Raw genomic sequence first — 27,376 nt, forward strand, 5'->3', positions numbered from 1 at the left:
CTGGTTGCTAGCGAGTACAACGCTCACGCCCTGACAACGTACTTTGGTAAGGAGATTCTCCCCTTTTCCCCTTTGCTGTGAACACCCTGCTCGCCGGACGTTTGTTCCCACGACTTCCTCCCCCTGTTTCCCATGGTGTCATGTGGCTTTTATCTCACGCATCTATGTGCTTTGTAATTTAGTATAGTTGCTTTGGTCCTAATTTCTGCTGCTTGGTCTGTTTTGATGTAGGATCGGTGATGGACGCCTCTAAAAGGATGATGCTGGCGAGAGCAATGAAGGAGGCTCGTGCCGCCAAGGCGAGCGCCTCCTCCGTCCCTGCTGCTGCTCCGATCCCCCCACCAACTCTGTCACCGCCACCTCCGGTCACTGCCGAAGCTCCCTTCAGCTCATCTCCGTCATCTCCACATAGCCCCGAGGCGCTTCCAACTCCCAGCTCTCCTCTGCCCATCGCCGCCGTTCCCCTAGCCGCGGCCTCGTCACCGGCTCCAACCCCCCTTGACAAAGGGAAACGGGTCTTGGAGATTTTATCAGATGATGAGGACTCGGAAGGTGTGGCGCCTTTCAAGAGGAGAAAATCTGCGCAGGTTCCTCTTCTACTAGAGGCGTCGCCCCAGGGAGGAAATCCCTTCATGGATGACCCTCCAAGCGCGACTTCACTTCCACCCCCAACAGTCCAAGAGGATGGGGGCGAAGGTGCCGAGTTTGCCCCGCCCCCGCCACCGGTTGAAGTCTCGGCTTCCCCTGCTCCCGTCGCTGCCGCTGCCGCCCTCGATCTCATCGCCATCCCTCCTCCAATCATGCATCTGATGAGGGGCTTCAGTGGCGGGACTATGCCAGAGGGCACCGACAGGAAGGAAGGCATGCCTTTCTACTTGGGGGCCTTCTTGGCGGTGGCCCTTGAATGGCGCGCCCAGGCTAGGAATGCTGTCTTGCAAACACAAACTCTCCAGGCCTTGGAAGCAAAGGTAACTGCTCTGGAGGAGGAGAAGAAAACCTTGGGATGCCAGAACGAAACTTACCAAACCTCTCTGAAGCAAGCGCAAGAGTCCAAAGCAGAAGCTGAGAGGCAACTGGCAGAGGCATTGGAGCTCCAGGCTGACTTTTATACTCGGGAAGTCGCCCTCCAAGTTCAGATAACGGGCCTTCAGGAATTGGTCAAAGCTGATGCAGAAGTTCAAAAGGACTTGAAGGACCGTTGCTGTGAGCAGGCTGACGAGATGGAGCGGATGGAGGGGGAAATGGCCACCCAAGCCAAGGCTATGGGCCTTCTCCAGGTTGACTATGACAAACTACAGGTCGAGGTCAGTCGGCTTCGCGTGGAAAAGGAGGCTTTGGAGAAGCAGGTAGCCTCTGGGGACGCCGCCATTGAGGAGCTGGAGAAGGACAAAAAGGCCATCATCCAGGAGATGGCGGGTACTTTCGAGGAGGGGTTCCAAGAAGCTTTGGCTCAAGCTGTCTGCACGAATCCGGGGATTGACATTTCCAGCTGCGATTCCACTCACCACATAGTTGATGGGAAGGTCGTGCCCTTGGTGATAGACGACTGAGCCGCCACCCCTCGATCATCAGCCCATTTCTTTATACTTGTTTTAAGCTTCTCTGACAAATTTGTAATTCTTTGAATCATCTGCACTATTGATACAACTCTGGAACTTTGTTATAATTACTTTCGTGTCCTCGCGACATAGAATTCTGCCTGTGCGATTTTATTCTCCTCCTTTGCCTTCTTGTGCCTTGGTTGTTTTGCTTGCATTATACTTGCTTCTTTCACTTCGTTGGGCAGCCTTGTAGGCCCGGGAAAGGTCACGTGCCAATGCCCACGCCCATGGAGAGGCTCACCTAGTGAAGCCGTATCGTCCACGGGGTGTCTCTAACACCGAAACGGTCATTTCCTTGATCCTTAACGCCCGGCGCCCACGCTTAAGGAGAGGCCTGCTACAGCAACGCCGTATCGTCCCCGGGTGTCTAAACGCCGAGTGCTCTGGGGGGGTCGTTCCCTCCATGGTCTTTCCTTCCCATAGGTATCGGGGAACACCCTGCCAGCGATTCGCTGGCGTTTGACGGTCTTATCTCCCTCCACAGTCTTTCCTACCTGTGGGTATCGGGGAGGCGACGCCAGTAACCAACTTTGCCTTCTTCGATTTCGTCTCCCTCCACAGTCTTTCCTACCTGTGGGTATGGGGGAGGCGGGGCCGCAGGAATTTTGGTTGGCGACGCCGCGACGTCTCACGTTGGCGTCATCCTTTAGGTCCTTCCAGGCGACGCCTCGGGCGTCTCGTGCTAACGTCGCCTTGGGCGTCGTCCTTACCTTGGCATTGACCTTGACCTCAGCTTTGGTCGACGCCTGGGACAGCGAAGAGCTCAAGGTTTCGCCCGTGCCATCCACGTGGCGCTTCTTGTATGGCTGATAGGACGTTCAGTCATTCGACTTGATCCACGTGGCGCTTCTTGTATGGCCGATGGGACATTCAGTCATTCGATTTGATTCTGACTCCTACTGTGCCCCTGATCCACTTTCGACGGCGCATCGTACCACTGGGTATTCTGTTGATACGACGTTCTCTGAGTTTAACCAGCGGTGCCAGGGCCATCCTTTCATCTTCTGCCACGTGGCTCGATCGTGCGGTGCATCCATTCGCGTCGTTTGGCGCTCTAACCGCTTTATTTAACCCTTCAAACCCTGAAACTGTTCTCATCCTTTCTGCACTCTTGGTAACCTACTTACACTCTCTCTTCTTGCACCCTTTCTTCTTGCACCCTTTCTCTTCTCACGAAGGGTTGTTCCAGCATTCGCTCCCCTCGCTCGACTCTTGCATTTCCGGCAGTCCATACACCCTTGACAATCCCTGATCTTGTTAAAGAATGTCTTCTCATGCTGCTTCCCCAGGGTCAATCCCAAGGACTTGTACCCTTGGGCTTCGAGTGAACTTCTTGACGAGTGTTCATGCTTACTCGCTACCAGGGCCATAAGGGAGCACAAAGGGGATTCGTGTTCCTATGACCACCGGGCCTTCGCGAGGAGGCATGACGACGACATCGCTGTGCTCCCTTGCACTCTAGGGGAGCCAGTATGTGGAGACGAACGGGCCAACGAAGGGGTCCCCTTCTTTTACCTGTACGAGGTGGTTTTCAAGACCATCGGCGTGCGCCTACCCTTCTCCCGGTTCGAGAAGGAACTGCTGACGGAGATCAATGTCGCTTCGGCACAGTTATACCCCAACAGCTGGGCCTTTGTCAAAGCCTTCGACATCCTCTTCGGGTTTCTGGGTTGTGCGCCCTCGGTTGACCTCTTTCTTCACTTCTTTGAGGTGAAGAGGCAGAGGCACAACCTCTGGGTAACTCTCAGTAACGTTCCCGGGAGAGTTCTCCTCGCACCCTTCCAAAGCTCGTTCACCGGGTGGAAAGGCCGGTTCTTCAAGATCTGCCGTACTGACCTTGTTCCCGACGCTCTGGATGGGTTTCCGCTGTACTGGGTGAGAGAGACGAGGGCCCTCAAAACCAAACCCTTCAAGAAGCTGGCTCCAAGTGATCAAATAGCTTGCCGGATTCTTGCTGAGGCGGGAGGTTTTGACTCTGCCACTTTGATCAGCTTGGAGTTCAACGCTGGAACTCTCGAAAAGTACATATGTAAGAGTCACTGCCCTAAAAACTTCGGCCTCTATTGCTTTCTAACTGTGCATGTCTTGCTTCATGGTGCCTCTGACACATTTATCTCCCTTGGTGCAGGTTCGAAAATAAACCAAGAGAGGAGGACACGACTTACCCGAGCTCTGCGGGCTGGGATCAGGGCTTCGTCTTCCTCCAGCGCTGACTCTGATGGCCCCTGAAAAGTGGCTCCTTTGTGATTTGCATGAGTTGTAATATTTGCTCTATTTGCGCTATTCCCATTGTATCGAACATTGTTTGTAACATCAACTTTCCTATATCACACTTGATTTTTTGCAACGTCGCTTTGCTCTGCATACGTTTCGCATATTGTGCACTTTTCCTTCGTCATGTTCCTTAACGGCGCCTGCCTTCATCTAGACGACGCCTTCACCGGGGCGACGCCTTCACCTGGGCGACGCCTTCACCTGGGCGACGCCTTCATCTGGGCGACGCCTTCTCTCTTGGCGACGCCTTGACCTAGGCGACGCCTTCTTTCTTGGCGACGCATCACATTACTTCAAACGGAGAAAGATAAAGGCTGAAACCCGAGGCACTTCTTTTTCTCAAACTGGTTTGACCTTTTATTTGGGTGACCTCATTAAAAAACCCCCGAGAGGGAAAAAGAGCGTCCCCTTCAACTAAATTGTTACATAACTGCTTACATAAGTCAACTGAAATAAAATTTTAAGTTGGCTGCATTCCAACTGCGTGGGATAGGACCTCCATCCAAAGTTTCTAGGCTATACGAACCGTTGCCCTTAGCCTCAGTAACTCTGAAGGGTCCAGTCCACTTGGGAGACAGCTTATTCTCCAACTCGTATGGGTGAGCTTTCCTCATCACTAGGTCGTCGATCTGAAACTGTCGCGGCTTTACCTTAGAGCTATATTGCCGCTCTACTCTTCTCTTCATCGCTTCAGCTTTTATCCTGGCTTCTTCCCTGGCCTCGTCTAGTAGATCCAGGTTTACCCGCCTCTCTTCATTGGATTCCTCCACCACAAAGTTTTGAAAACGTGGTGAGCTTTCATGTATTTCTACTGGAATCATCGCGTCCGACCCGTACACCAAATCTGAAAGGCGTCTCCATAGTAGAGGATTGGGGCGTGGTGTGGTATGCCCATACGATCCTTGGTACCTCTTCCGCGCACGCCCCTTTGGCTTTCTCTAACCTCCTGTTTAACCCCCTCAGCAAAACTCTGTTTGCCGACTCCACTTGTCCGTTGGTCTGGGGGTGTTCAACCGATGCGAACACTTGTTTGATTCCTACCTCAGCGCACAGATTTCTCAACTGCTGACTGGCAAACTGGGTCCCGTTATCGGATATCAAGCGCCTAGGTACGCCAAAGCGGCACACGATGTTCTTCCACACAAAATGCTGTACCTTGTGCGCAGTGATCTGTGCTACGGGCTCTGCCTCTATCCACTTGGTGAAGTATTCGATGGCGACGACCAAATACTTCATCTTCCTGATTGCCAGTGGGAACGGGCCCAGGATGTCAATTCCCCATGTATGGAAAGGCCACGGGCTGTATATGGACCGCAATTCTTCTGGCGGCGCCTTATGCCAGTCGGCGTGCTTTTGGCATTTTCTGCACCGCCGGGCGTGTCGTGCGCAGTCTTCTTTCACTGTTGGCCAGAAGAAACCTGCGCGTATTACTTTGGAGGCTAGGGACCTTCCCCCTACGTGGCTCCCGCAGATGCCTTCGTGTAGCTCTGCCATTATCCTGGTGCACTCGTCGCCACTTACGCATGTTAGGATAGGGTGAGTGAAACCGTGCCTGAACAACACCCCATCCACCAGGGTGTACCTTGCGGCGTTTCTTTTGACCTTTTTACCCTCTTCAGGCTCTACTGGGAGAGCCCCATTCGCCAGGTATCGCTTGTAGGGCGTCATCCAGGTGTCTCCCTGGGTCAAAACGCATACCTGCATCTGCTCTCCTTCGGGCACACCGCGTACATGCTGATGCGGGGCGCCCTCTGCGTATCTTGGGTCAAAGAGCAATGACTCCTCGGCCTTCCCCTTGTTGCATAAATCTGGAGGACATCCACTCTGTTGTCTTCCACGAATCTACGTGGAGCTTTGAGAGTCTCTTGGATCACTGTCCTCTGTCTACCCCCCTTGCCTGAACTGGGCAGCTTTGCAAGCAGGTCAGCTCTGGCATTCTGCTCCCTCGGGACATGTATCAGCTCAAGAGCGTTAAATGCTCCCTTCAACAACTGGACGTATTTCAAGTACGCCGCCATCTGTGGGTCCTTCGCCTGGAACTCACCCGACACCTGCCCCGTAATTAGTTGGGAGTCGCTTTTCACCAGGAGGTTTTGCGCGCCCATCTCCTTGGCCAGGAGCATTCCGGCTATTAGGGCTTCATACTCCGCCTGATTGTTACTCGCCTTGAAGGCGAAACGCAGGGCCTGCTCAATCAGTATGCCGTCGGGTCCCTCCAAGACTATTCCCGCTCCGCTCCCTTGTTGGTTGGAAGAACCATCAACCGAGAGCAGCCACTGCGAGCCCACTTCCACCTCTTGCTCACCTCCGGGCGAAAGTTCCGCTATAAAATCTGCGTACACCTACCCTTTGATGGATCCTCTGGGCTCATACTGGATGTCGAATTCTGACAATTCCACCGACCAGCGCACCATTCTTCCCGCCACATCAGGCTTCTGCAGCACCTTCTGTATAGGGAGGTTTGTCATCACCACCACCGTAAAGCTGTGGAGGTAATGATGGAGCCTCCTGGCAGAGAACACTATCGCTAGCGCCGCCTTCTCCAGTGCTTGGTATCTCGTCTCAGCTCCTTGTAATGCCTTGTTTACAAAATAGATGGGCTTCTGACTCTGGTCCTGCTCCTGTACCAACACAGAACTGATAGCCCGCTCCGTTACGGTAAAATACAAACGGAGGGGCACGCCCGTTATCGGTTTGCAGAGGACCGGTGGCGTTGCTAGGTACTCCTTTAGCTTAATGAAAGCCGCTTCGCACTCATCAGTCCATGCAAAGCGACTGTTTCTCTTGAGGCATTGGAAATATGGATGCCCCTTCTCTCCCCCGGCAGAAACAAACCTTGAGAGCGCCGCCATCCGCCCTGTCAGCTGTTGCACCTCCTTTACCGACGTCGGGCTTCGCATGGCGATAATCGCCGCGCATTTGTCGGGGTTCGCCTCTATCCCCCTTTCTGTGAGCATAAAACCAAAGAACTTACCGGCCTCTACCCCGAAAACACACTTTTCAGGGTTTAACTTGAGGCGGTACTTGGATATTGTGACGAACAACTCCTCCAGATCCGTCATATGCTGCGCCCTATCCTGCGACACCACCACCATGTCGTTGACATAGGCGTACACATTCCTCCCGAGCATGGGCGCCAGGAACTTGTCCATTAACCTCTGGTACGTGGCGCCCGCGTTTTTCAGCCCGAAGGGCATCACCTTATAGCAGTAATTGCAAGTCTCAGTCATGAATGCAATTTTGTTCTCATCTCTGGGGTGCATCTTGATCTGGTTGTACCCTGAGAAGGCGTCCAGGAAACTCAGCACCTTGCTGCCGGACGCACTGTCTACCAAGGCGTCGATGTTGGGCAGCGGGTACGAGTCCTTCGGGCATGCCTTATTCAGGTCCGTGAAGTCCACGCACATCCTCCATTTTCCATTCGCCTTTTTCACCAAGACGACGTTGGCAAGCCACTCAGGGTATTGAATCTCCCTGATGTGGCCAGCGTTCAACAGCTTCTGCGTTTCGTCCTTCACCACCTGCTGTCGCTCCTCATTGAACTTTCTCCTTCTCTGGCGCACGGGGCGGAGCGTGGCGTCCATGCTGAGGTGGTGACACAGGAAATCGGGATCGATGCCGGGCATATCCAAGGCGGACCATGCGAAGGCATCCAGATGGCGCGAAATCACTTCTGCCACCCCTTCCTGTTCTTCTGGGCTCAGCGAACTCCCTAACTTGAATGTCTTACCGCCAATCTCCCTTTCTACGGCGTTAGCCGTTGGCTATTTCCTGCTATCATCCTCGACGGGCGCTGCGTCCTCAGAGCCTTCCTCCATTGGTGCATCAGCTTCAGGCGTCGCCTTCGTTGGTAGGGCCTCGTTAGGCGTCGACCCAGCGGGCGTCGCCTCCACCATCGTCGTGTCCGCGCTTGGCGGACGTTCATATACCATGAACACGCCTCTCTTCGTTTTCAGGCTGTTCTCATAGCACTTCCTTGCCTCCTCCTGGTCTGACCTGATGACTATCACCTGACCACTGAGGTCGGGCAGCTTCATCTTCATGTGGCGTGTGGAGGACACCGCGTTCAAACGGTTTAACGCCGGCCTTCCCAGCAAAATATTGTAGGCGGAGTTGGCGTTCACGACCAGGTACCGGATGCTTTCGGTACGGGAGGCCTCTCCGTCCGTGAACATAGTCCTCAACTCCAGGTATCCCCGGACTTCCACCTGGTTATCCCCAAACCCATACAGGCACCCCGTGTAGGGACTCAACAGATCGGGGGACAGCCGTAACTTATTAAAGGTCGACAAAAACATGATGTCTGCCGAACTTCCTTGGTCGACAAGCACTCTGTGCACCTTCCTTCCGGCTGTGACGACTGAGATGACAACGGGGTCGTTGTCATGGGGTACCACATCTCGGAGGTCTCCTCTTGTGAACACGAGATCCGACTCCCATGGCTCCCCCGAGAGTCTCTCTTCGATTGAATTGACCCCCCTCGCGTATTGCTTTCGCTGGGAGGCGGTGGGTCCCCCGCCGGAAAAACCTCCAGCAATGGTGTGGACCTCGCCAAGCACAGGCATCTCGTGTGCTGGTTCTTCTGCCTGCGGCGGCGACAAGGTGGTGGTCGTCGTGGGCTCCGCGACATAATCCTTCAAAAACCCAGTCCTCACCAGCTCATCTAGCTGGTAGCCCAACGACAGGCAGTTATCAATGTGGTGCCCGAAAGCCTCGTGGAATTCGCACCAAGAGTCTTTACGAGGCCCTAACACCTTGTCGGTCTTCGTCGGTCGCGTCAGCCTCTCAGCTATGTTAGGCACGGCGATCAAATCCTTCAACTCAACCACGAAGTTGTACCTCGCCGGTCTCGCTCTTTCTCTGGCCGGGCGATCGCCTCCCGCTGGACCCCGGGGCTGGGGTTTTCTGGCCTCGTAGGGGCTTCTGGCATATGGCTTCTTCCTTCCCGTCGTGGTCTCATTGACCCTGACGGGTTGAACTCGCGCCGGTCCTCTCGGGCGTGAGGGTACGACGCTGGTGCGTTTCACGCACACCTCCCCTTCGGAAGCAATGTGTTCTACCGCTCGACGCCGTAACTCAACGAAAGTCCTAGGGCGGTTGCGAATGTTGGATTCTCCAAAAGGACCAGGGCATACACCTTTCACGAACGCGTACACGATCATAGGCTCCTCTGTCGTTCCAACCTTCACGACTTGGTCCCCGAATCGATTGATGTATTCCTTAAGGGTCTCCCCTTGATATTGCTTCACATCAAACAAATCGTAGGAGACTGGTGGCGGGGCCTTGTTTGCTAAGTATTGTTCCCTGAACAATCGTGACAATTGGCGGAAAGATGTGATATGACCGTCCGGGAGGCTGATGAACCAGTCCATAGCCATCCCAGTTAGGGTGCTCATAAAGAGCTTGCACTTAGCAGTGTCGGAACTGCCTACCAGGACCATCTGTGTGTGAAATGCAGCAAGATGCGTCTCTGGGTCCTCCATCCCGGTGAAGATCACCTTGGGGCCTGCGAACGTGTTCGGGATCACGGCATCTAGATTCTTCTGCGAGAAAGGAGTGGAAAACTCCATTGGTGGGGAATGGTTCTCCATCTCGTCATGTCCATGCCGCCCCCGGTCATTTCTCAGGCCCTGGCGCAACTCCTCATTCACGCGGTGGAGCTCTTCATTCCTCTCATGCGAGGCATCAAGATCTGCCTGCATGCGTTCCTGTTCCAGTTTCGACTCCGCCATATCCTGCTGCAGCCCCCTCATTATCTCCAGGACCTGTTGCATGGATAGTTCTACTGGGGCTGCGCATGCTGTACCTCGTCTGGTGGGGGCCATTGTCACTCCAACCTCCTCCAACGTTACTACAACTTAGTAGATCTTCTCGAACTTGTGATGGGACTGATGTTTTATATCGGCCCCACGGTGGGCGCCAAATGTTCCGTCCGGTTGACCGGGACGTCTTCGTGCGCGACCTCAACCGTCAGCTAGGGACTCCTTCTCACTGGTTACCTGTGGATTCCTGCAAAAGAGAGGACAAAGAGGCGCCCTAGCGGCCGTTTGCACTCCGACGCTCAAGTCAGCCAGCAAGAAACACCAAAATTGTGCACCTCCGTCTCTGAGCACCGCGTATGGCACTCTGAAGCTGGTAAAAAGAACTGTGTATATGTGTGTGTGTTTTCTCCCTCAGGCAAAGATCTTTCCCCAGTCCCTTCTCCGTAGTCTCAAAGCACGAGCAAGCAACTAGAGAGTTCTGGTGAATTTGCCAAAAGTTCGAACCCTGTTTCCAACATTCTCAGCGCTATTTCAACTACCCAAGCATTTAAAGCGCCTTAAAGCGCCTTTAATTACAAATGTAACGCACTCAATCAGCGTATCTAATTAGAAAACGTAGCGCGTTTAAGACGTTGAAACGCTTGGGAGCCATTATAGTACCTGAATGCTCGAAACGGAAACTGTATTGAATGACTTTAATTACCTGGCACCTGACTAAAGGGTGTTTCTATTCTGAGATGGCTGTCGTACACGTGGAGGGCCTCACGACGCCGTGACCCCATCTGGGGGCGTTTCTGCCCATCTGGGGACGTTTCTACGTGTGAGTCCTCCTGCTTGGGAGTGCTACTGCGCTAGGGGTGACTTTTTGGGTGCCAACTCATGCCCCCAATCATCTAGTCACTTACTTTGAGAGCGTATCTGCCTTCCTCTCGTACCCTGCACCCGGCTACCCTAGGCGTGACCTTCCTCTTGGGTCGTATCTGTCCCAAAGGCGTCTCTGGGCGGCAGGGGTACTTCACGAGTCAGGCTGCCCTACACTAGTGCTATCACTATGGCCTTGAAGCCACCTTTTCCTTCTCCTTATCGCTGCCCCGGGTTATCGGAACCTGAGGCCTTCCCACGGCGTCGCTCCCTCCATGGTCTTTCCTACCCATGGGTATTGGGGAACCACACTGTGATTGCCTTGCTTTAGTACTGTTTGATCTGGCGATGCCCTGGTTGGGCGACGCCTTCACCTAGGCGACGCCTTGCCTTGGCGACGCCTCTTCTTAGTGACGCCTGGTGTTGACTTTGACCTCTGGTGTTGACTTTAACCTTGACTTAGTCAACGCCCGGGTACGGGACGGTACAGGGAGGGTGCCTCAATTAACAGGCCACCTTTGTTTTGTTGTTTGAATTATCAGTTTTGGAAAGTTAAAATAAAAATCTTTGTTGTATCTCTTGATAAAGGAATTTGGGATGCAATTGAAAATGACCCTTTTATTCCTAAATTTGAAAAGGATGGATCTTCTATTGAAAAACCTTGGTCCCAATGGACTGATGATGAAAATAAAAAGGCCAAGTTTGGTTGTATTGCCAAGAATATCATAACCTATGCTTTGAATTCTGATGAATTTTTCAGGATATCACAATGTGCATCGGCTAAGGAAATGTGGGATACTCTAGAAGTCACCCATGAAGGTACAAATGATGTGAAGAGAGCTAGGAAACATACTCTAATACAAGAGTATGAGATATTTAGAATGCTCAAGGGAGAATCAATTTCTGAAATACAAAAGAGATTCACTCACATCATCAACCATCTAATGAGTCTTGGAAAAACCTTTGACAAGAGGAGCTAAACATCAAGATTCTCAAGTGTCTTGATAGATCTTGGCAACCTAAAGTTACGGAAATCTCTAAATCAAAGGACTTAACATCCTTGACTATGACCTCCTTGTTTGGAAAGCTTAGAGAACATGAGTTGGAGATGAATAGACTCAATGTTCAAGAAAGTGAGGACAAACATGTAAGGAACATTGCCTTGAAAGCTGCCAAGCACAAGAATAAGCAAGATTCAAGTGATGAAAGTGAGGAAGAAAACCTTAGCTAGCTGCCCAAAAAGTTCAGCAAATTCTTGAAGAGAAATTGCAACAAAGAATCCAACAAAGAAATGTATGGAAACAAGAAAACTAGTGATTTCACTTCTAACAATTATACTTGCTTTGGTTGTGGAGAACAGGGGCATATAAAATTTGATTGCCCAAATAAAGAAGGCAAGGATAAGAAGTCAAGAAATAAGGAAAAGAAAGGGAAATCAAAAAGAGCATATATTGCTTGGGATAAAAATGAAGTCTCTTCATCAAGCTCCTCATCAAGTGAAGATGAAAAAGCCAATCTATGTTTAATGGCAGAAAGAGAAGATGGTTCAAGTAGCTCAAGCAGTAGATACTGTTGAACCAAGTGGTGTTCAAGCTTTGAAGAATCCAAACCCTTTGAAGGATGTTGAAGGCTTGGCTGTGCTTGCTGCTGCTGAGCTGTCTTAGATAGCATCTGGGGTAGTTTGAGTTTTGTAATCCACTCTTTGATTGAATCCAAAGCATAGGCATTCTCAATCTTTTTAAAAGAAAAGTGTTTTTCAAACTAAGTGAAAAAACAACCGATTGTTTTGTCGAAACAACCGATTGTTTTATACTTAGATGTTTTTAAAAAAGGTTGAAAACTGTTTTTCAAATGGTTGAGCTATTAAAACTAAAACAACCGATTGATTCGTGGAAACAACCGATTGTTTGTTTTGGTACCATACAGAAAAACTGTTTTTGTTTTGACTGAGCTTTAAATGATTCTAACTGTTTATGCTCCAGGTTTTAGTGCTTTGACAAATCTTTAAATGCAATTAATAGTTTGTTAAGATTTGATAACAAACAATATCTTTCATATATTCACAAAAACAGATTTGAGTAATAAGATTTTAACACAAGTTTTTGAGTTTTCCAAAGAGTTGAGATTGCTTAGAGATTGAGATTGATCAAAGTGTGTGAGATAGGATTTCTGCTGGTATTGATTTCAAATTTGCTTCTGTAACAAGTGTAATCCTTGTATTTTGTTGAACAAGTTTATTTGTGTGTTTTGCTGAGAAGTGTTGTGTGTTCTTCAGGGGATCAAGATCAGCATTCTTAGTGTTGGTGTGTTGGCTAAGAGAAGTGTGTGTCTTGAGGGGATCAAGGTCACTTTCTTGGTTGTGTTGTAAGTGATCTAGGTTTGATTGCTTAGTGGAATTCCTCAGTGGTTTTTGAGAAGACTGGATGTAGCTCTGGGTTTAGAGTGAACCAGTATAAACATCTGTGTGCATTCTCTCTATCCTTAACTCTTTAAATTCAGTTTTGATTTTGTAAACTGGTATAAACAATCGATTGTTTCTGCGAAACAATCGATTGTTTTTCTGGTGCTGTTGTTTTTGCTTATTGTTTTGGAAAACTGGATTCCTTATCAATTGTTTCTTGAGATAATTTCATTCTTGACTTAAAAGTTTTCGAAATCCCTCTTTAAACCATTCACCCCCCCTCTAGTTTAAAGCCATCCATTCTAACAATTGGCATCAAGAGCTTGGTTCTTGAAATTTATTCAAGTGTGATCTTAAAACTGATTTTTTGATGGCTGAAAAGTTTTATTTTGGGGAAGATGCATGTTTAAACAAACCACCTTTGTTCTATGGTATGAAATATGATTTGTGGTGCATAAGAATGAAATTCTTTGTTGAATCTTTAGTTAGGAAAATTTGGAATGTCATTACAAAGAACTATCTTATGCCTATATCTGAAAATGATTCTTCTGAAACTGAACATCTTGATTGTATAGCTATGAACATCATGGTTAACCAAGTGGTGTTCAATGTTTTGAAGAATCCAAATCCTTTGAAGGATGATGAAGCCTCTGCTTTGCTTGATGCTGCTGTGCTGGTTTTAGCTTTGTTCTGGGGTAGTTCTTTATTGTAATCAACCCTTAGATTAAATCTCAAAGCAATTAGCATCTCATTTTTATCAAAGCAAAATGTTTTTCAAACTAAGTTGAAACAACCGATTGTTTTTTCGAAACAACCGATTGTTTACACCTAGGTGTTTTGAGAAAGTTTGAAAATTGTTTTTGAATGGTGTTTTTGTTAAGTGATCCTGCCTGTTGACCGAAACGCTGGAGAATGCCTCGTCAAAGGATCGACGTGCGCACCGCTTCTCACCTTCGTTCCTCTCCGGGATCTACTTCAAGAACCTGCAAAGAAACAGCACGGCGCCGCTGCGGCCGATCGCACTCCAACGCTCAAGTCAGTGACGGTATCACCAAAAACTAAGAGAACTAGAACCGTGCAAATCCTCTCTCACAGTCAGCTCTAACTCGCAAGCGTAAAGTGTATGAACTGAACGTGCGTACCTCAGAAAGTCTGTTAAGAACTCTTATATACCTGGTGGCTTTCTCTCTCCTGGCAGTTACAGACTTGGACACGTGGCTCGCATCCAACTGTACACATGCCATCATCTGGAGGCTCCCTGACTTGGCGCTGCTTCTGCTCTCATTTTGGCTAAGTTACTTATGCATGGTACTGCCCAGTGCATAGCTAACTTAGGAGTGCGATCTATACTGGAACTGGCGAGTTAGGGGCCTTCATACACCTTCCCTGTGGTCTCGCCGGCCGCCTTCATAATCTGCTTCTCCTTCATCTTCGGCGATGTCCGACTTCTTGGTTGCCTGGGTCTACATCTGGCGACTTCATCTTCAACCTGGCGATCGCCTATTCTGGTAAGCTGGAAGTCGGAACACGCCAGCTTAACAACTGGCGACTACACGTATCCCCCGACTTCCTTCCTTCTGCCAACCTGGCGCCTTGTCAACACGCCTACACTGTAGCAGGATGCCACGTCATCACACCCGACCACCAGGGCGGTACACAAGCCCCCCAGTCTTAAGCGAAGACTTGTCTAGCGAAAAGACTGAAAGAGCCTTCGTTAACACCGATCCACGTGGCCTTGACGCGGAATTCCAAGCGATTGTACTTTCTGCTGCTCTGATGCTCCACCAAACCCTTCACTCATCGTTGAACACGTGGCTTCATCAACGGCTCTCTTCATCTGCCGTTAGCGCTTCCTAAAACCATTTCGAAAAACCCTTAAACCCATTTCGTTCCACTGTTCCATCACTTTCTTCGTGCTTGCAAACGCTCTAACTTCCCTCTGCGAAAACTCTCAACGCTCTTCAACGCTCCAGATCACCATCTTCCTCCATCGTCTTCCTGATCATCGAAAGGTAATTACTTTCCTTCATCTGCTGGTTTTCCTTGCATTTTCACCGATTCGCATCATCCTGTAACTGCTTGGTGCATACGCTGTGGGTTGTTTTTCCATTTTTCTTTCTGCATAACTTAGGGCTTTGTCGATCGTCGCAACGAACCCACATTCGTTCGTCTTTCACCTTCCTTCTATGATCGAGTCAGCCTTCGTAACCCCCCTGATCATTTTTCCTTTCTTCTTCCTTTGCAGCTGCCATCATGACTCGCACCAAGATTACCCCGAACCCCCCTCCATCAGCACGAAACCTTCCTTCACAAGCACACGACTCAACACAAGTTCGTGGCGCTTCCTCTTCGCAGGCTGAGAGGCCTGCATCTTCCCAATCTGCCCTGGCCCAGGCGACTCCACCTAATGCTGGAGGAGCCCCCGTCCCTCTGCCAGACTTCAAAACATTATACCCCTGGGCTAACTCAACCCTTCTGAAAGAAATATCCTCTGTGAACACTGCGGGGGCAGTCTTGCGGCTGACTAAGGGGGACGAAATCTACCAGTCGTTTCACAAGGAGCACGACGAAAGGATGATGGTGCTGCCTTGCCCCGCCGACCTGCCCGTGTGTGCTGATGACAAAGTAAGCGCCGACGGGCCCTTCTGCTTTGTCTATACGACTCTGTTTAAGAAGGTCAGGCTCAGGTTCCCTCTTACCCGATTCGAGAGGAAACTTCTCACCGAGCTCAACATTGCAGCCGCCCAGCTTCATCCCAACAGCTGGGCGTTTGTTCGAGCCTTCCAAGTAACGTGCGCCCACCTGGGGTTGCCCGCGTCAGTGGACGTGTTTTTGTTCCTTTTCGAAGCCAAGCACCCAGGAGACCGCCTGTGGATCAGCTTGAATGCGATTGCTGGGAGATCCATCTTTACCATCTTCCAGCAATCGTATAAAGACTGGAAGGGGAAATTCGTCCAAGTACGTGCAAACGACAAGGACACCTCCCTTCTTGATGGCTTCCCCTTGTACTGGGTGGACAAGGGGAAAAAGGAGTCCAAGAGCTGCTTCAGGAGGCCCAGAAGTCCTGATAGCATGGGAGCATTGGACAGAGACCTTTGTCTCTTCTGGAAGAAGGTGGCGGACGCCAACATAACTTTCCTCACCACCTCCCTGATCAGCTTTGAATTCTTCGAAGATCAGCTAGAATTTCAAATAGGTTAGGTCATTTGAACCATTGCTTTAATACTGCTTCTGTTTAGCTGTCTCTGGGCGTTTTGTGCGTTATGCGCAAGACTTTGGCTTTACTTTTCCTGCACGTATTATCTGCTTTGCTGTTTATTACACTACGCACTTACCTGTTTTCCTTGAGTTAACCCACGCATCTCTGTCCCCTGCAGACAACATGTTGCCCAGGAACATGCTCGCTGAACTCAAATCGCTCGCCCGAAACCACGGGTTGGCAACCGGTTCCCAAACGGTGCCCAACTCGGTGGTGGAGGCCGCCATTGTCCAAGGGCGATCACCACCCAAGGAGCCCGCTCAACGCAAAAAATTGGTCCTTAAGAGACCCAGAAGGAAAGCCCCCCAAGTCGTCAAAGAGGAGGAAGAAGAGGACGACGAGGTCACCGAGGATGGCCTCGTTACGAAGAGGAAAAGGGTGGCACCATCTTCACCACCTGCCCCACCCCCTCTTCCGACCTCAACACCACCATCAACGCCTGCTCCTCCTCCCTTATCGCCAACACAACAAGCTCCTTCATCACCAGTCCAAGCGGTTCCACTGGCCACTGCGCCACCTGCAGCTGAGGCCCAAGAGCCAAATTTCCTGGAGGACCCCCCAAGCGCCTCTACGCCACACATCTCAGCTGGAGGGGGCCCCCCTTCAAACGCTTCAGCTGCAGAAAATGCTCCAATCGGGGATGAGGTGGCTCATACATCTCCAATCCTGATTACCGAATCCCCGATTGCGTCGCCACGCCAGGAAGCAACCACTGAAGATATTGCCAAGGAAGGTGGCGGCGAGAACCCTCAACAAGCCCCCCTGGCGCCTCTCCAAGCAGCAAACCTTTCCCTTGAAGTCACAAGGATGTGGGAACCTCCAACTGCCAAGTTGAAAACCATAGCAGAGGATATCCCCGCGATCATAACAAGGGCTGTGGAGAGCTCCACCAGGAGGCTTCAAGACGATCTCTTCAACCTCAAGACTAAAAATAGCACTATGAAGGTCGAGGTGGAGAAGATGTCATTCAGCCTGACGCTCGCAAAAATCGAACACTCCCGAGTGGAGGATGCCCTGAATACCGAGCTCAGGCTGGCGCGCAAGGAAGCTGCTGACCTTCGCCGCAAAGTTGACGATCTTGCCCAAGAGAAGGTCGAGTTGGAAAGCAAAATCGTGCCTCTTCGCGCCAAGGCGAGCGACCTGGAAGCTCACATTCAAGCTGACGCCGCCAAGGTGCAAAAACTGGAGCAGAGGTCGATCGACCGCGAGAAGCTACTTGGGCAAGTAGAAAAAGCGAGGGACGACGCCATGGCTGATCTCGCCGAGGCAAACAAGGAGAAAGGAAAGATGGTTGCTGAGTTGGCCCAAGCTCAAACGGAATCCAAGAAGGTTACTGACGACCTTCTCCATGCTCAAGAGACCAACGAACAACTCTGAAAACAGGTTGAAGAGTTGGAGCAGCAGAACAAAGAGCTCAAGAAATAGGTTGAAGAACTTCAAGGGCAAATTGAAGAACTTAAGCTAAACTCTGCTCAGATTCTGGCTGCTGGATTCGAAGCCGCTCGGGAACAATTCGCATGCCTATTCCCCGATCTTGACCTCAGCATGGTGTCGTTGAACAACGAAGTAGTAGATGGAAAGGTCGTTCCTGCTGAAGACTAATCAACTCCACCTCATCTGCTACTTCATGATTTCCCTTGTATATATCTTGTAATAAACTCGCGCCTATGTATTCTTAACAGATACTCATTTCAATCACAAGGCTTGGATATTCTCTCCCCTGACTCCTTTTAAGCGCTTTAACTTTCTTTGCATGTTTAACTTTGTCGGATTTAACTTAGTGATTTTGCAAACGCGACTTTTGACGTAACTGCCTCGAGCCAATTCAAACTTAAGTAATAATCACTTTAAACAACTTGTACTCTTAAGGCAACTAACCTTATTGCAAGAATACCCTTCAAGCAACGAACTGTAACTCAATCATTGGCTCAAACAACGTCCCACTCGACCTGCTTTATCAAACAAGTCTTTCAACCTTCTCGCCGTCGTTTAAACTCTTCCCGATCGCCAAGACCTCTTGGTAACATCAGCTTTTCCTAGCCCCATGCTTTGGCAATCGTTTCTTTATTTGGGGTAGAAGCGCCCTTTGGGATCTTCCTTTGCCCCCCTAAACTTCAGAGCAAAAGACCGGCTGACTAGGCGTTCTCTTCGAACCTACCTTAGCCACCTTTCAAGCTTCTTCCACCCTCTTCGCCATACCTGAGCTCGTTCGAGACGAGAAGGGTTTTATCTTGCCTATGCTCGCACATAAGCGAGAAGGTCTTTTAACTCGCCTGAACTCGCTCAACGGCGAGAAGGACTTTATCTGGTGCCTCAACTTGCCCAGGGTGTACATCTCCTCCCCCCTGGATGCACTGAGGACCTTCTCTTTTTTCTCGCCTGCACTCGCTCGACGGCGAGGAGGTCTTTAACTGGCCTTAACTCGCTTGACGGCGAGAAGGACTTTATCTGGTGCCTCAACTTGCCCAGGGTGTACATCTCCTCCCCCCTGGATGCACTGAGGACCTTTCTCTTTCTCGCCTGCGCTCGCTCGACGGCGAGGAGGTCTTTTAACTTGCCTCTACATTGCCCCAGGAGTTACATCTTCTCGCTCCCAGAAACACGGAGGACTTTTTCTCTTTCTCGCCTGCACTCGCTCGACGGCGAGGAGGTCTTTTACTTGCCTCAGGACGCGCGAGGGCGTTGAGGTCTTTCATCTGGTGCCTCCGATCGCCTAAAGACGATGAGGACTTTGAAAACTTAACTGGTGCCTCCAATCGCCGAAAAACGATGAGGACTTAAAACTTACCTGGTGCCTCCAATCGCCGAAAAACGATGAGGACTTAAAACCTTTTAGAAAGCACGAGATATATATTTTCTTGCCTTAAATCATGTACAAATGACAAGGTCTTTCTTCAAAACTTTTGAAAATAGCACACATGCAATCTGAAAACACCTTATACTTCGAAAACTCTTCTTTTATTGGGTGGCCTCATTAAAAACCCTCCTTAGGGAAAAAAGAGTGCCCCCTTCAAACTGTTTTAACAGAGACATTGTAATATAACATTGTGTTTGTCTTCACTTACAAAGCTCTTAACTATAGTACAACTTCAGGTGCGTGGCGTTCTAGGTGCGAGGGATCGCCCCTCCTTCCAACGTCTCTAAGCGGTAGGCCCCGTTCCCGAGCGCCTCGGTTATTCTGAACGGTCCAGTCCACTTGGGTGACAGTTTATTCTCCATCTCGTACTGGTGGGCCTTCCTCATCACCAGATCGCCCTCTCTAAACTGCCTTGGCATCACCTTAGAGTTGTATCTTCGTTCGACCCTTCTCTTCACCGCTTCAGCTTTCAACCTCACTTCTTCCCTGACCTCATCCAGCAGATCCAGGTTCAGCCTTCTCTCTTCATTCGAGTCTTCCTCTACGAAGTTCTGGAATCTCGGCGAGCTCTCCTGGATTTCCACTGGAATCATGGCATCACATCCATAGACCAAGCTGAACGGGGTCTCGTGGGTTCCTGACTGCTCGGTGGTGTGGTACGCCCAGACTATACGGGGCACCTCCTCAGCCCAACTTCCCTTGGCTTTCTCAAGCCTTCTCTTCAAACCTCTCAACAACACCCGATTAGCTGACTCCACCTGGCCATTTGTCTGAGGGTGCTCGACGGATGCAAACACTTGTTGAATTCCAACCCCTTCACAAAGTTTCTTCAACAGGTGGCTTGCAAACTGCGTCCCATTATCTGACACCAGGCGTTTAGGCACTCCAAACCGGCACACGATGTTCTTCCATACAAAACCTTCGATCTTGTGTGCGGTGATCTGGGCCACTGGTTCTGCTTCAATCCACTTGGTGAAATACTCAATCGCCACCACCAAGTACTTCATTTGCCTGATCGCCAGCGGGAAAGGTCCCAGGATGTCGATTCCCCAAGTATGAAACGGCCAAGGGCTATAGATCGACTTCAACTCCTCGGGAGGTGCCTTGTGCCAATCGGCGTGCTGCTGGCATTGTTTGCAGCACTGGGCATACTTCTTGCAATCTTCTCTCATAGATGGCCAATAGTAGCCTGCACGGAGAGTCCTCGCGGCCAGAGCTCGACCCCCGACGTGGCTTCCACATATACCTTCGTGGAGCTCTGCCATAATTCTCGTGCACTTCTCGCCGTGTATGCATTCCAGGAGTGGGTGAGTGAACCCAAACCTGTACAGATCGCCATCAATCAACGTATACTTGCTGGAATTTTTCTTTACCTTCCTAGCTTCTGTCGGATCCAGCGGGAGGAGGCCATCTGCCAGGCACCGTTTGTATTGCGTTATCCAAGTGTCTGGCTCATGGGCGGCGCAGACCTGCATCACATCCACCTTCTCTCCTCGACATGCTCTAACTCTCGGCGATCTCAGAGTGTCTTGCGTCAAGGACTTATGGCTTCTCGCTGCTCTCTCCGTCGACCTGCTTATCTGAAGGACCAGGTGATCTGCTACAAATGCCCTCGGCGTCTTCAGAGTTTCTTGAATCACCGTCCTCTGCCTACCCGCCTTGCCGGAGCTGGCGAGCTTAGCAAGCAAGTCAGCTCGGGCATTCTGCTCTCGGGGCACATGTACTACTTCAAAAGAGGCAAAGGAACTCTTCAATTCCTGCACGTACGCCAAGTAAGCCGCCATTTGTGGATCTTTAGCCTGGAACTCGCCTGTTACTTGCCCCGTGACTAGCAGCGAGTCACTCTTAGCCATCAGCACCCTAGCTCCCATCTCCTTGGCCAGCAAAATCCCGGCGATCAGCGCCTCGTACTCTGCTTGATTGTTGCTGGCTTTAAAGGCAAACCTCAAAGATTGTTCAATCAGCACCCCGTTGGGTCCTTCCAATATGACTCCAGCACCGCTGCCCTGCTGGTTCGACGATCCGTCCACCGAAAGTACCCAACGGAAATCGTCTCCTTCAACCCGCGCCGCCTCCGATGAGAGCTCGACCACGAAATCTGCAAAGACTTGCCCCTTGATCGGGCCTCGCGGCTCATATTTAATATCAAACTCTGACAACTCCACTGCCCACTTCACCATCCTTCCCGCAACGTCGGGTTTCTTCAAGACCTTCTGGATGGGCAGGTCAGTCATCACCAGTATTGTGAAACTATGGAAGTAGTGGCGCAACCTCCTCGCCGAAAACACCACAGCCAGCGCAGCCTTCTCCAGGGCCTGATATCTCGTTTCGGGGCCCTGCAACACCTTGCTCACAAAATAAATAGGCTTCTGAGCCTGATCTTGATCCTGGGCGAGCACCGCACTCACCGCCCTCTCAGTCACAGCAAAATACAGCCTGAGAGGGATTCCCGCCAGCGGTTTGCACAGAACCGGCGGGCTCGCCAGATACTCTTTTAGTTTGACGAAAGCCTCCTCGCACTCTTTCGTCCAAACGAACTTGTTATTGCGCCGCAGACATTGAAAATAGGGATGCCCCTTTTCTCCGCTAGCTGACACGAAGCGAGATAGGGCTGCCATCCGACCTGTTAGCTGCTGGACTTCTTTCACCGTAGCCGGGCTTCTCATCGCCAAGATGGCGGCACACTTGTCTGGGTTAGCTTCTATCCCCCTTTCAGTCAAGAGAAAACCCAAAAACTTTCCAGCCTCCACGCCGAAAATGCATTTCTCCGGGTTGAGCTTTAACTTGAACTTGGCGATCGTCGTGAAAAATTCTTCCAAATCCGCAACGTGCTTGCTCTTCTCCTGCGAGGTCACGACCATGTCATCGACGTAGGCTTGCACGTTCCTTCCCAGCATCGGTGCAAGTACTCGATCCATCAACCTCTGGTACGTGGCCCCCGCGTTCTTCAGCCCAAACGGCATCACCTTATAGCAGTAGCACGACCTCTCCGTCATGAAGGCTGTTTTTTCTTCATCCATGGGATGCATCTTGATCTGATTATAGCCCGAGAAGGCATCCAGGAAACTCAGCAGCTTGCACCCTGCAGCACTATCAACCAGGGCATCAATGCTTGGTAAAGGATATGAATCCTTTGGGCAAGCTTTGTTCAGATCGGTGAAATCGACGCACATGCGCCATTTCCCGTTACTCTTCTTCACCAGTACGACATTTGCCAACCATTCAGGGTACTGGACTTCCCTGATGTGGCCTGCAGCGAGGAGTTTCTGTGTTTCGTCCCTGATCGCCTGCCTCCTCTCCTCAATGAATTTTCTTCTCCTTTGTCGCACCGGTCTCACCATGTTGTCCATCGCCAGATGATGGCACAAGAAGTCGGGATCGATCCCGGGCATGTCCGAAGCGGACCAAGCAAACGCGTCCAGATGCCGCTCAATCACCTTGGCGATCTGGTCCTGGAGATCGACCTCCAGAGATCTTCCGAGCTTGAAGATTTTCCCTCCGATCTCCTTCTCGAGCCACCGCTCAACAGGTTTGGGCATGGATTCTCTGGCGATCACCGCCCTGGCGATTCCCTGTTCCCTTTCTTCCTCGGGGCGATTCCGCGCCTCTTCCTCCTCCAGGCCAGCATTCCTCTCCCCCAGCTCAGCATCCACCATTTCCACGTCTCTTCCGGCGGCCTCCTCTGTTACCGGCGGTCTGGGCTTCACACCGGGAGGTGGGGTGGTTGTTACATAACTCACTGATCTTTTGTTTTTCAGGCTATTCTCATAGCACCTTTTCGCTTCTTTCTGATCAGACTTGATCGTGATCACCACCCCTTCCATGGACGGCAACTTCACCTTCATGTGCCGAGTCGACGGAATGGCACCTATCCTGTTAAGAGTGGGCCTTCCCAACAGGATGTTATACGCTGAGGGGGCGTTTACGATGAGGTACTTGATTTTCTCCGTCCTCGACCCAGCCTCATCTGTAAACGTGGTTCTCAGCTCAATGTACCCCCTGACCTCCACCTGGTCGCCAGCGAACCCATATAAGCACCCTCCATAGGGCCTTAGCTGGTCAAGGGGCAATTCCAGTTGCGTGAAAGTCGGCCAGAACATCACGTCTGCCGAGCTTCCTTGGTCCACCAGAACTCTGTGGACCTTCCTTCCCGCCGTAACCAACGAAATAACTATGGGATCGTTGTCATGAGGCACAACGTCCCGAAGATCCTGCTTTGTGAACGTAATGTCCACTTCCGGCGAGTGATCTTCAAACATGTCCACTGTCATCACCGATCGCGCATACTTTTTCCTCTGCGATGCGGTGCATCCACCACCTGAGAAACCCCCTGCAATGGTGTGGATCTCCCCATGGATAGGCATCTCGTGTTGCTGGGCTTCTCCACCTGTTGGCTGGGAACTCGACGCTCCCCCCGTCCTTCTATCTAGCAGATAGTCATTTAGGAAACCGCTCTTAACCAGATCGTCGAGCCACGCTGCCTCTCTTCTCGGCGACTTCACTCTCGTCGGCGATGTGGGCCACCGCAAGTCGCCTGACTTCAGCAAACGTCGCTGGATGAGCCCTGATCAAGGCCTCGCAGAATGGCCCTGGCTGCACGCCCTTCTTAAAGGCATAGACCAGCATTTCTTCATCCTTGGCCGGCGATCTGACCATCTGAGCTCCGAAGCGATTGAGGTAGTCTCTGAGGGACTCCCCATGGTACTGCCTTATATCAAACAGATCATAAGACACCCTGGGCGGTGCCTTATTCACGATGTACTGTTCAACGAAGATCTTTGAGAATTGTTGAAAATTGGTTATGTGGCCGTTAGGCAGGCTCACAAACCACTCCATCGCCGTTCCCTGGAGTGTACTCACGAACATCTTGCAGTAGACGGCGTCTGACCCTCCCGACAGCATCATCTGCGTGTGGAACGTGGTCAGATGAGCCTCTGGATCCTCCACGCCGGTAAAGACAGCCTTAACCGGAACCACGCTCGTGGGAATAGGCGTGTCGGTAATCGCCTGAACAAAAGGCATTGGGAAAACACGAGGTGGCGTTGACGGCGCCACCTCTTCAGCAGAAGAACGTCCTTGCTGCTCCTGAAGAGCTCGACGCAGCTCCTCAGTCACCTTGCTGAGCTCCTCGTTCCTAGCGCGAGAGGCGACCAGGTCCTCATGTATCCTCGCTTGCTCCACGCGCGAGGCTTCCACAGTTGCCTGTAACGAGCGCATCATCTCTGCCATCTGCGCCATGGTCATGGCGGTGTCGCCTTCAGCAGCGACAGGCGCCACGGGACTGGAACGATTGCTTCTCATTTTTCTCATTAACTTCAGCGAATCACAGGAATGCAACAAACAACACTTCAGCCTCGATCGAATCAGTGATCAATCGGAGAAACAGTGCGAAACAGTGCAAGAAAACTCAAGAACACCGTAAGCCTTCAAAGAAAACCACGACTTCTCCAGAAACACCGCTTCCCTGCGAACAACCAAACAAGCGAAAGAACTCGAACTTCCACCAAACAGACTACGCGCAATCAGCAAAAAAAACCTTACTCCACCGATCGAAAAGCCAAACGAACGGTTCAAAACGCAGATTCACCAAACGAAACTCAAAGAAACTGCGAGCGACGGTTGCACCAGCACACAACCACGCAGAAAACCTCGAAAACTTCCACGAACTCGCGCTGTGGATGGGAGCAAGTTTTACACGGCCCCACGGTGGGCGCCTGATGATCCTGCCTGTTGACCGGAACGCTGGAGAATGCCTCGTCAAAGGATCGACGTGCGCACTGCTTCTCACCTTCGTTCCTCTCCGGGATCTACTTCAAGAACCTGCAAAGACACAGCACGGCGCCGCTGCGGCCGATCGCACTCCAACGCTCAAGTCAGTGACGGTATCACCAAAAACTAAGAGAACTAGAACCGTGCAAATCCTCTCTCACAGTCAGCTCTAACTCGCAAGCGTAAAGTGTATGAACTGAACGTGCGTACCTCAGAAAGTCTGTTAAGAACTCTTATATACCTGGTGGCTTTCTCTCTCCTGGCAGTTACAGACTTGGACACGTGGCTCGCATCCAACTGTACACGTGCCATCATCTGGAGGCTCCCTGACTTGGCGCTGCTTCTGCTCTCATTTTAGCTAAGTTACTTATGCATGGTACTGCCCAGTGCATAGCTAACTTAGGAGTGCGATCTATACTGGAACTGGCGAGTTAGGGGCCTTCATACACCTTCCCTGTGGTCTCGCCGGCCGCCTTCATAATCTGCTTCTCCTTCATCTTCGGCGATGTCCGACTGCTTGGTCGCCTGGGTCTACATCTGGCGACTTCATTTTCAACCTGGCGATCGCCTATTCTGGTAAGCTGGAAGTCGGAACACGCCAGCTTAACAACTGGCGACTACACGTGTCCCCCGACTTCCTTCCTTCTGCCAACCTGGCGCCTTGTCAACACGCCTACACTGTAGCAGGATGCCACGTCATCACACCCGACCACCAGGGCGGTACATTAAGTAACAAAACAACCGATTGATTCGAGGAAACAATCGATTGTTTGTTTTAAAACCATAACAGAAAAACTGTTTTCTTTGACTGAGCTTTAAATGCTCAATACGCTCCAGTCATTAAATGCTTTGACCAATCAACTTTAAATGCAATTAAGAGTTTGTTAAGATTTGATAACAAACTATATTCTTAAATATTTTCTGAAAAACTGTTTTTATGTTTTAAGAATCTTGAAACATAGTTTTTGATCTAAGAGTTTTTCGAAAGAGTTCTGAGATTGCTAAAGAGTTGAGAGATTGATGAAGGTGCTGAATAGGATTTTACTTGTATTGATTTCAGATATTCATCTCTAACAAGTGTAATCTTTGTAAACTGCTGAACAATTTGTTTGTGTGTGTTGCTGAGATTGGCTGTGTGTTCTTGAGGTGTTCAAGATCAGCAATCTTAGTGTTGGCCAAGGAGAGTGTGTGTCTTGAGGTTTTCAAGGTCATTCTCTTGGTTGTGGTGTAAGTGATCAAGTGGTGATTGCTTAGTGGATATCCTCAGAGTTTCTGAGAAGACTGGATGTAGCTCTAGTTTGGAGTGAACCAGTATAAACAACTGTGTACAATCTCTCTATCCTTAACTCTTTAAATTCAGTTTGTTTGTTGTTTGCTGGTATAAACAACCGATTGTTTCGAAGAAACAACCGATTGTTTCGAAGAAACAACCGATTGTTTCGAAGAAACAACCGATTGTTTTTTCTAGTATAACAGTTTTGCTTGCTGTTTTGGCTAACTGAATTGCTGAATCAATTGGTTTCTGAAATAAGTTCATTCTAGCTTCGAAAAGTTTGCGAAAACCTCTTTAAACAATTAACCCCCCCTCTAGTTTAAAGCCATCTTTTCTAACACATCATTGTATCTTCACTTGATTCTAATGAACTGCTCAAGGTTTCAGAATGTAGGTCTGCCAAAGAAATGTGGAATACCCTTGAAGAGTATCACAAGAATCCAAGGAGTGCATTGATGGAAAAAAAAGAATCTTCTGCTGAATCTTTCTCTTCAGAATCCAAAAAGAAGGGTCATGTTAAAACTAAATGTCCCAACAGAAGGAAGAGAAACTTCAAGAAGCATGAGAAGAAAGGTAAATCAAGAAGAGCTTATAATGATAAAAGTTCATCATCAAGTAAGGAAGAAAAGGCAAACTTATGCTTAATTGTTGAAGGAGATAATAAGTCAAGTAGCTCAAGTGAGGTAAGTTCATATGCTTCTTTAAATGAACAAAATTACAGTGAATTGCTTGAAGCTTTTCAAGAAACACATGATGAAGCTAATAGATTGGTTCTTTCAAACAACCGATTGAAAGATCTTAACAATTGGCTTGAAAAGAGAGTTAAATCACTTGAAGAAGATCTGGAAAAAGCAAAAAGTGATTTTGAAAAATTAGAAACACATTTGAAAAACTCTTCTTGCAAGTGTGACACTCTCATTTGTGAAAATTGTGAAAACCTTGAAAAGAAAGTGCACTCTCTTGTAAGTACTGTGGATAAGCTTTCGAAAGGAAAATCTAACTTTGAGAATGTCTTGGCATCTCAAAACTGTGTTTTTGGAAGGGCTGGTTTAGGCTTTAATACACAAAACAAACAAGATAAGTTTTCAAAAAGTTTTTCAAGAAAGCCAGAAAAACAACCGATTGTTAAGACGAAACAACCGGTTGTTACATGCTTTTACTGCATGAAGAAAGACCATTCTGTTAGGTTCTGTAAAATTAGGAAATATTCAGTTCCAAGAGGCTTTATGAAATGGATTCCTAAGGGATGTGAAGTTTCTAACAACAAAGAAAAGCCAAATGGACCCAAATTTGTGAGGGGACCAAATCTTGCTGCTTGA

The 27,376-nt window shown here is 49.8% G+C and overlaps 1 protein-coding gene across 1 annotated transcript; it reads left to right on the top strand.

The window, feature by feature from the left end:
- The first annotated feature begins 239 nt into the window (after nt 1-239).
- LOC137815848 (uncharacterized) lies at nt 240-27,376 on the top strand. Its single transcript, XM_068618960.1, has 3 exons — nt 240-1,082; nt 26,438-26,740; nt 27,302-27,376. Exons 1-3 carry the CDS (start codon nt 240-242, stop codon nt 27,374-27,376), a joined length of 1,221 nt encoding a protein of 406 aa, XP_068475061.1.

Source organism: Phaseolus vulgaris, chromosome 10 (assembly GCF_000499845.2).
Source record: "Phaseolus vulgaris cultivar G19833 chromosome 10, P. vulgaris v2.0, whole genome shotgun sequence".
NCBI lineage: Eukaryota > Viridiplantae > Streptophyta > Magnoliopsida > Fabales > Fabaceae > Phaseolus > Phaseolus vulgaris.